The sequence below is a fragment of the Poecilia reticulata genome, linkage group LG11 (genome assembly GCF_000633615.1).
Source record: "Poecilia reticulata strain Guanapo linkage group LG11, Guppy_female_1.0+MT, whole genome shotgun sequence".
Taxonomy (NCBI): Eukaryota; Metazoa; Chordata; class Actinopteri; order Cyprinodontiformes; family Poeciliidae; genus Poecilia; species Poecilia reticulata.
Window position 1 is genome coordinate 7,086,291 of NC_024341.1, and position 10,049 is coordinate 7,096,339.

Here is a 10,049-nt window from a genome sequence, read left to right on the forward strand (position 1 = left end):
AAAACAACATTGCTTTTACCCCCAAGAAGAATGTTTTTACTGCTTCATTTCACATTTTCTTCAAAACATTCAGAGTAAACACACCAAAAAAGACAAAGGAGACACAGCGGCGTTTGTTTAACTCGCTAAAATAGCTTTATAATAATCATAATAATAATATTGATAGTAATAATATTAGCCATTAGAAAATGTTCAGACAACGTTGAAAGTGTTACATTCTGTGTTGGGAGTAAACCACGTCACAGTGTGCCATCTCTCCGGGTTCAGCGCCATCAAACGTGCTTCGGTTTGGACACATTTAGACCCAAAAACATGAGAGCAAGAAATAAACTTGTATGTACAAAACGGTGGGAGGAGAGAAATTAAAAAACCCAAACTAAACAGGAGCATGGTTTACTCTGCCTCCACCGGCCTTCAGACTGAATTCAGACACTTCCTGGTGTGTTCTTGTGCACCACGTGTGGACGACCACTTGGTGGCGTAACAAACATTTACACTCTGCTGTGACTCTATTGCTCTGCTGGAGTCAGCTGTTCTCATAGAACAAACAAACAAAAATTAACGTTTATATGTACAATATGCTGTCTTGGCACAGAGTTGATGATGTATATAAAACGAGTGAATCCATGCTGAAACTTGCTCTAAATCATAGTGGTCACCGATAACACAAGAAAGACGAGGAGGGAGTCGAGAACGAAGGGCTGTTGTTGCCGTTGCTACATTATAGAGTTGAATAAAGAGTGTGAAGTGTCTCCATCGGTTCGAGGCCCTCCCAATTTGATTTTCTCCTCTTGCTGGCACAGAGTTCAAAGTCGAGTAAAAGCACACAGAGAAAGAGGTTCTATTGTTAGGACGGTCCACTCCTACAGCTCACTTCCTTCAGCGATTCCTCACCTCTCAGGTGGAGTGTGCATCACTGAGCCCAGAGGGGGGGGGGAAAAGTGTCTTCCCAGAGTTAATCAACTTTCTCTTCTTCTGCTCCATCCCCTTTTAATAGCAGCGATTTATTGAACTGAACATAGAATAAACTATATATTTATATATTTTTGTTGCTATACACGTGACTTGCCCTTGATCAGCCTACAGAACAATTTTTACTCATAGCTATATTCAACAACACTGTATTTAATAATGATCGTAATGGCACTAATTAAAACTTTTAATGACAGTAATCATGTTAATTATATTCTAATAACAATAAATGCAATTTTAAGATAAGCAATGTCCATAACAGGTATTTACACTTTGTAAACATGGCGAAGTTAGGGTGTAGATATATATATTTTGTTGATAATTACACAGTAATCGCTCAGTTGTCTCTTACCCTCATGGTTAGCTGTGTGTGTCCTGTAAATCCACATTACAGCGTTAATACATATGCACACATGTACACATACAAACAGAATTACACCTCAGTGCTAAAGGCACATTGGAGTTTCAGTTGATCATCTGCTCGAGTCCGACCTGTTCTGGAGCAACAGAGAGGGGGGAGGGGCGGGCGGAGTAAACCACAGGCAAGAAACCAACCAGTAGTTTGGCCACAGCATGAATTAAAGCATTAAGTTTCTTATTAAATCAGAGTGATTCTAATTATGCTCAGTGATTTTCAGCAATAGCAACTGAAGGCGTTTAGGGTCTGTAATTAACTCCCTGCCTATGGTGTGGTCTGCCAATAACACGCCAAATACAAAGTTCTGCTTGCACAAGCGGGAGTCACTGAAGATGATACTTATGTGCAATTATGAATCATTTTCTTATGTAGATAAGCACCTTCAGGATCCCCCACATGTAATTTGAATATTAAACAAGTTTCCAGCCATGACTGTACACATGGGCGCCAGCAAAAATCAATGAATGAGAGAAATCTGAAATTGTAGAAGATAAGGAAATTTGACTCTTGAATTGATTCTTGGCTAATTATCAGTCATATTTTCTGCTGGTTGTTCATGAAGTTATCCCTCAAGGATACAATTGTTAGCATTAGTCACTAGTGGTAGCAAAGTGCTTTCAAGTTTTGTAAAAAGTAGATCTGATTAGGACCTCACAATAGAGTTGACAATGTTACAGTTGCAAGTCAGAAAGCTTTTCAAGTTTGCTGTGGTCATGTAAACTACAGGTACATAATGTCCTGCTTAGACAGTAAATGGGCTACAAAAGCTGCCCATATACAATCATTAACTGTCACAAGTTAATTGTTGGTTATAGGTTTGATTCAGGATAGCTCTGGTTAAAAGTAGAATCTATACAGGTCTTGGATGCATCTAATGTCAAACAATATTTTTAGCCACAAATTTTCTAAATCAAACTTTACCTTTTGTAAGCCTTCTAGCCTTTTGATTTTTTTCCCCCAAGCTACTTTAATTTAAACATTTGTTGATAGCAAATAAATTATGCCTCATAAAGGTTTCAGGAACATTCTCGCTAAGGAAAGTCCATAAAACAGATTTCTTAATCAACATAGCAAAGAAACAGCTTGTTACTATTATATATTTTTTAACACTTGCCAACCATATTGGCAAGTGTTGAATATAAAATTTATCTGGGTGAGGAGTATCACTACTTTCCAGCTAACAAATCTGACTTCATTGGGTGTTCCAGCTGATTTGTCTTTAATATAAATTTTGAATATTTCCAATTTGGAGTACAAACAGAACTTTTTAAGTTCTATGTGTTTCACTGAAAGCAATGCTACCACTAGCTTTACCAACTTCTATCACAACATGTCCTGTTGCTGACAGTGATTGAAGACTAAGCAGGCTATTAGTTTATAAAACTATCTTTACAACACATCAATTTGGTTTCTTTTTGACAGTGAAGTTCCTTTAACTTAGCATGAACATGGTTAGCTAGCGCCCGGGGCTGGCTAGCTAGCCCCCCCACCACAGACATATGCTAGCTTCAAACTCCAGAGCAGCTCTGCCTTACAGTAATGTCAACTAAAACTCAAATCTGCTGCTACCACAGGCCTCCAGCTTGGCTTTGTTCCAGAGGCACAGTATGCAGCACACACACAAATCAGCTACAATTAAGCTGCTGCCTCTGCCACCACACTGACTCACGCTGTTTCCTAGTCTTGGGGAAATAAATGGCTAACAGTGAATCTGGGCTCAAGCAGCGAGAGATTTTTTCTTCCTTCTCCCCGTCTTGATCAGAGAATATCAGCAACACTCCTGCGAGGATTAGCGTAGCCTCGTATTATTAGGGTCTTACGGTGGGTTTAGGAAATGCCCTGAGGACAGAGGGACACTTGCTAAAAACTGAGGTACTCAGATTTTGTCTGGCCATGTGGGAAGAAAGGCTTAAGATAGTTTGATTGCTGTGTTTTGTCAGTGCTAAGATAATGTTACAACACAACCAGGAACTGTGATTTGTACGATGCTGATGTGATAGATACATTATGTAGAACAAAAAAAATAAATAAATAAAATGGAAATCACAACCACAAAAACTGTGTTTGCTATGGACCTATTTCAAGGCAAGGTGCGGCTGGTTGACACCTCAACTTGTAGAACTCAGAGAGAAGAAAGTCAGCACGAATGAAAGTAGTCGTGATTGCTACCGCGGATAAAAATCCAACAAAAGTCTCTTTAAATCCTGGTGTCCCTCAAGGGCAACTTGTGTGATCCAGAGACTTTGCCACCCCCCTCGCATGTAGGACTGAGGATAGTGAGGGTGGGGTCAAGAGTCCGTCACAGTGGCGTAACAGTAGTAGAGCAGTTCTTTGTGCTTCGTTTGACGAGGGCCTGTGGCAGGCACCGCACGGATGTCATCAGGTTTTAGCGGTATCGGACGCAGAGAGGGACGCAAAAAAAACAAAACAGAGAAGGCGGCTCCGCAACTCGCGTTGCTAAGGACGCATTCCACACGACGGCCCTCGTTGTTTTCAATGCCGGGGCGCCTCATTTGTACAAGGAGGTTAAGATTCACCTGCTGAAGTCCAAAAAGCAAAACACTGGTTGGCATTTCCAAGGATGTTTGTATCATTGTCTCTAAAAGGACAGAATTGTACAAACGTGTGATTCGTCGGAATAACTGCGTTGTAAAACCCTAGCAATTACTTTTTTCACCCCCAATCACACAGAAGAAAAAGATTTAAAGGCTACAAAATACGTGTTTCTTCTCCAAAATGAGACTCCGCTAAATTGTTCAGAGGAGGCTGTCGGAAAGCATGCAGTGTTCCACATCGACAAAGTGTGCCAGTCTCGCGGGTGTGTATTGCAACATGAGGGAGATTCAGGAAGTCAAAAACAGTTTTTCCCAACAATACTCTTCAGATTTCATACATCTCTATATACATCTCCCTCTGTCTGTCTCTCTTTCTATATATTTACGTATATATTCAAAGTGTAAACTGTGTTCAAAGGAAACCTCCACACATAGCTGGTTAGGCACATGTAGTTGGTTCTAAACAGGAGATATAGGGAGGAAAAGGGGAACAGCAGTACAAGTTGTGAGAACCACACACAGATATTTAAATAGGCCTAAGGAAGGATCGTCCTTGGCAACCACCTTTCTTGCCAGAGATACCCTGTGAACCTGACTCACAATTTCAAGATAATAAGAGCCGTTTGAAAGTCTTCTTCACATGGACTCAGTCTGGATATGCCACACAGCTATAATCTATCGTAACAATACTGCAGTGTTTCACATTTGATATATGATCTTTGTACATGTACTGTACTCGATAATCTCTACTAATCTAGAAATGTAGTTTATATTATAAAATATACATTTTCCAATAAAATATCCCATATTTCCAACATATTCTAACCAAAATAAAAGGAAAGAAAGAACACTTCATGCTTACAAATTCTGACATTTTGTCATCTCTGTTCCATACATTTTGACTCTTTAGTGTTAACTGGGATTCACACAGACTTTCATATTCAGTTACTCAAGTGAATTCACGTATGAGCCAACAGTCGTAGAAAACACCAACATATTTTTGATAAGAATCCTTCAAAAAAAGTTAACTTTGTGAAATAATTTAGACCTGTTTCAATAGGCAACTTAATAAAAAAGAAAAAAATGACATACAAAGCCTTGCAAAACCATTCATGCTTCTCTAACTTTTCCACATTTTGTCATGTTACAACCACAAACCTCAGGGAATTTCTGTACTTTGGACTTTTATGCAAGTTTTCACATATATTAAGTTTTCACATAATAAATGAAAAAAAGCAAAACATTAATCCGAGACGCAGCCAAGAGGCTCATGGCAGCTTTAGAGGATACAAGCCAGCAACTGAGAAAGTGGAAGAAATTGACACCAAAAACAGAAGATTCAACTTTTATACAAGCATCTGAAATAAAAACAAGAAGTCCTGTTTGCTGTTTGGCACAAACCACATGTTCAATTCAGACCAGATGATAACACTGAAAAGTTTCCCTACAAACAAAACACCTTGTGATGGAAAACACTTCACTCCAGCATGATGCTGAGGGATGCTGGTTCGATGTCCATCACAAACATTCACTGAAGTTTATGGTCGCAACTTGAAAAGAAGGTGAAGAAGTTCACCAGATATGAATGTTTGCAAGGCACCGCAGCTCCACACATATCACATATTTCACATTCCCAGCATAGTTATAAAATACCACTTTTCTTTTTTTTGGACATAATCCCAATCTGATTCGACTTGGTGATTCTTTGGAAGGATATTTTAAGGTCAGTTAGGCCTCATTTTATCTGCCAGCAAAACGAAATCATTCCTCGTTTCGTCAACGCCATCAGGGAAACGAAATAAAGTTTGGTGATAAAATCCTGCCGAAAATTCAAGCTGCTGCTCTTCTTTTACTTAAAAACCCATATTTAGTTACGAATAAACACGATAGTAAAGTCTGTCCAAGCAATATTCAAAAGAAAGAAAGGGTTTCGGAGGGGAAGATAGCAGTCCCGACCACTTCAATGGCTGTTTCGTTAAGGGGTGTTTACTTGTTCCTGAATAAGATATATCGAAACTGTAAAGACCACTGCTGTTGAAGCGGGATTCTCTTTTGACCACTTGGCGGTGCTCTACTCTCACAGTGTAAAAAAAAAAAAGAAAGAAGGGGGAGCATCTTCAAGTAAGTCCAGAAAAGCCACTGAAATAATCCCATGTCCAAACCCTCCTCTTCTTGAGACTTCAGAGACTACACAAGGAGTTGTTTTTTTTTTCTTTTCTTCATGTTTTTTTTTTGTCTGTGATGCTACACTGAAGAAGCTCCTTTTGGCAAACACAACTATCGAAGAGCCTCGCCGTCCAATGCTGACGGACAGGTGGTTCGAAAGCATCAACAGAGTGAGACGTGAAATTGGTCTATATTCTGTGACTTGGTGCTTGTGTGGACAGACGGGAAGAGGGACTAAGGATTCTGTGTTTGATATTTCCTCAGGGATGCTCTCGGAGCCAACTGAGGATGCTCAAGAAATCAATAGATCTCGACTCGGCTGAGCTGTTATCGGCGAAAGCCCGTAAGTGGGGGTCGGTTTCGCTCCGAACGGCATCAGGGGCGGGGTGTGTGGGGAGAATTTCCTCAGAGGTCTACTGCCTGTTAAGCCCTTTTTTTGTGCCAAGTGAACACGCACAGGCATGCTACTGCGTGAACCTCTGCTGCCTAGTTTTACAAAAGATTTCTGACTTGGTTTCAGCCAGAGTGATTATATATATTTATATATGTATATATATATACATATATAAAAAGAAATTCCGACTAAGAAGGAAGTAAAAACGTCTTCGGCTAGATACCGCTCAGGTTCTAGGCCTCTGCCTCAGTAAAGTGGTTTGAATTTCAAGACACTAAAATGGCTGTCATTGCTTGTTAAGTAATGATGTAGGATGACAGAAGTTGATGGAAAGTGCTAAAATTGGCGGTGGGTCGTAGCGTATAAACAGCAATGACTCGCAGAAGATCGGGTGAGGGGGGGAAGCGAGTGCCGTCGCGGGTTCAGAGTCGAGTCTGGGCTTCGGGGATGTAGATCTCGATACTGTCGGCGCTCTCGGTGGCCGAGTTCTGCCTGAAGGAGGCGGTACGCTTGGTCTGCAGCAGCCTCCTTCGCGCCTCTGTCCTCTGACGGTCTCCGAGGTCCAGGGACTTCTCCCTGATGGGGAGGGTGTGCCCTCCAATGCGGGGCACCACCAGCCCCCCCGGGCCGCCTCCGGCGCTCCCGGAGACCCCGTCTCCCATGCTATCGGCCCGAAGGCTGCCGCTCACCCCGCCCGCTGGCTTCTTTGGTAGGGGCGGAGGAAGTTTCTTATCCTCCTGACCCGTTGAGGATGAGACATTGACATGAGATGCGGGAAAAGGACAGTGGATTTGTCATGTTAGGTGGTGGAAAAGAAGAGGGGTTTGTGACGGAAAACCCATGCAATAAGAGACAAAACCCACAACAGAGGGAAAAATAAATAAAAAGTAATCAAACGCATTATGAGAAAGGAAAAAAGCCCCCAAAAGGTATCGCAGCATGCATCAGTGTTGAGTTGTATGAAAGGAAATGGAAGGAGAGGTACAAGGGAAAAGTGAAAAAAAGAAGAAAAGAGAGTTAGTTTTGGAGAGGTTTGATAGAAAATAATGCTAAAAGCTGTCTTTTTCTTGACAGAGTGCAAGAAAAGTAAAAAAGATAAAAACTTAAATATACATAAATTAAAATTAAATGCAAAATAAAGCCCTATCAATTTGAACTTCCGCTGCCTCGCGGGCAGATCTGCTCGGCTCCTCTTGGTCTGTTCTCAGCGTTCGTGGCCTGCAAACGTTTGGAGGCCACGGCCATCTGCTCTACCCGGCGGCACAGAGCCATCTTAGCTCTGGGAGAATGCTGAAGGGAAACCAGGGTAGGCCGGACCCTCCGGTCCCTCACCTTCTTTTCAGGTGGGAGCCTCCAATCTGAGTCCTTGAGCTTCTGGAGGTCCTGAAACCTAACCCTTACGTCCTCTATGTTGAGCTGGAGCAGGTCCCAGAAGGATGCCAGGTCCTGCGACGTGGGCTGGGGGTAGGCGGACGGGTCCTGAGCATAGAAAGTTGACAGAATGTTTGGCTAAACGATCTGAAAATTATTACGTGCTTTTGTATCCTGGCTTCCTGTGTCGATTCTTTGGTGCAGCTCCACCAATCACCACAATCACAGCTGCAAGTTTTAGAACTCTTTCTCTCAGGAATGAGATTCTACAGACTGAATGTTTTTGCCAATTATTTGTAAAATAGTTCAAACCCAACCAGATTGGCTAAAGAGGATCTATGCAAATCAAGTTTCTCTTCGATTTCAATTTGAACATTGACTGGACCATTCTGACAGAAGAACATGCGAAGGTAACCACTAACAGGGTTTCTCTCAGGATTGCCCTGGAGTTGGCACCATTCATCTTCTCTCACTTCTTCCTGACTTCTGTGTCCTACTGACTAAAAGCATCTTCACAGCATTATTTAGCCACTGATATGAGGATATTGTTTTAGGGTAATGCACAATGTTAGACAATAGTCAAAAATGTTAATTATTGAGCTCATGCGACTAAAACTCCTTCCAAACTGCAAACTGGACATCTAACGACGATGGTTTTCCTCTTGCTGTTCTATAAAGGTCAGATTTATGAGGTGTGCTAGTGGCGCCCCCAGAAAATCTTATTAGCAGTGGCCAAACCAGGCTGGACAAAAAAATTTAGTGGCACAACTTTTAAAAAAAAAGCAAAAAAAAAAACCCCGACATACATAGTAACGTATAGAATGTATATATAAAGGTGAAGTATGCTTTTGTATTCGACAGGAAATCTTTCCTACAATAACTCTGAAGAATCCTGATTTAATGAGTTATAGCAACATTTAATTTCCCTTTGGGATCATTTAAGTATTTTTTTAAATTGAACTTACATATCCAACATGCATAGAAACAAGCTTATATGGAAATGTGTGTTGATGTGACGTTTCATGCACTTACAATACTTTGCTGACAGAGGCGGAAGAACTGCTGGACCTTTTGAGACATGAGCATCTGGGCACTGCCAACTGCGCTTCGAATTAGCTCAAGAGCTGAGAGAGAGAGAGAGGGAGAGAGAGTGGAAATGCAGTTCAATAAAAAGAGCAGCAACAAAATGAGAAATAGTTTTTGAACTCACCGTCCTCTGGAAGCTCGTTCTCCTCCGCCTCCCTCTCCATGTTCTGGCACCAGCCCTCCATCCTCTCCACCTCCGTCTGCAGCAGGCGCAGGAAGAACTCTCCGTCCCTCATGCAGGGCGAGGCCCGGCCCGAGTCGGGGAGGCTGCGCGGGCCTTCCAGGGACGGTGTGGCCGTCCAGGCGCGCTCCGCGGTAATAGGCAGGGGGGAGTGGGAGCGTGGCGGCAGGTGTGGGTGCTGGTGGGGCCTTGTGTCTACTTGGCAAGCTTCGGTGGTGTAGTTGCCCTGAATGAGGTCCTGTGTGAAGCAGAAGGGATGCATTACTTGTAGAAATGACACTCTGAGTTCAAAAACATAACCCCACACCTCCTGGAAGGCCTACAACTCCAAATCGAAAGCATTAAAAAGAAATAGACGACAAGGCAATGAACAGATGCCAACACGGTTGGTAATTTGGATTACCAACTGTGTTGTACAATAAAATCTGCCAATCTACATCGACATTGTGCAGCTGAGGAGCCAGAGATTAGATTTATGGAAAACAATTTCACAATTTTCAAAGAGGGAATCTAGGTTATATTACAGCTTAAAATGCAGGGCTCATCCTAAATATGTTCTTGCTCTTAGAATGGATGCAAAAAAATAAGACGAAATGAATCAGTGGGAAATTTATATAGACAAAGATGTCATAGGTTGACTATTTTTTGAACGTGTACTTAATAAAAAAAATACTAAATGCCTTCCTTCTTCAGAATTGAAATTTTGAAGTGGACAGAAAGAAATGGAAAATTAGAATTTGTGCATTTTGTAGTTATTTCCCTAGTAAAATAGTGAATAAATGTGTTTTCAGCACTTTATCACTACTATTAACCACTATATATAAAAATATCTCAGAAAGATGATTTACAATCTATAATTTCTGACATCTGAATGTAAAATGTAAAACCACAGATGCATAATAATAT

The 10,049-nt window shown here is 41.5% G+C and overlaps 1 protein-coding gene across 5 annotated transcripts in view; it reads right to left on the reverse strand.

Annotated features, from left to right (window-relative positions):
• Positions 1-111: 111 nt before the first annotated feature.
• dlgap3 (discs, large (Drosophila) homolog-associated protein 3) overlaps positions 112-10,049 on the reverse strand; it is a 908,365-nt gene continuing 898,427 nt past the window's right edge. For 4 of the 5 annotated variants that reach the window (XM_008421515.2, XM_008421514.2, XM_008421512.2 and 1 more), the window contains 4 exons: positions 9,087-9,381; positions 8,909-9,000; positions 7,838-7,984; positions 6,928-7,242 (listed from right to left, as the gene is read on the reverse strand). In XM_008421515.2, the coding sequence (XP_008419737.1) occupies positions 6,928-7,242; positions 7,838-7,984; positions 8,909-9,000; positions 9,087-9,381 (849 nt within the window). Of the gene's footprint in view, positions 7,243-7,837; positions 7,985-8,908; positions 9,001-9,086; positions 9,382-10,049 lie in introns of all 5 variants that reach the window. The other variant, XM_017307432.1, reaches the window with a different exon arrangement.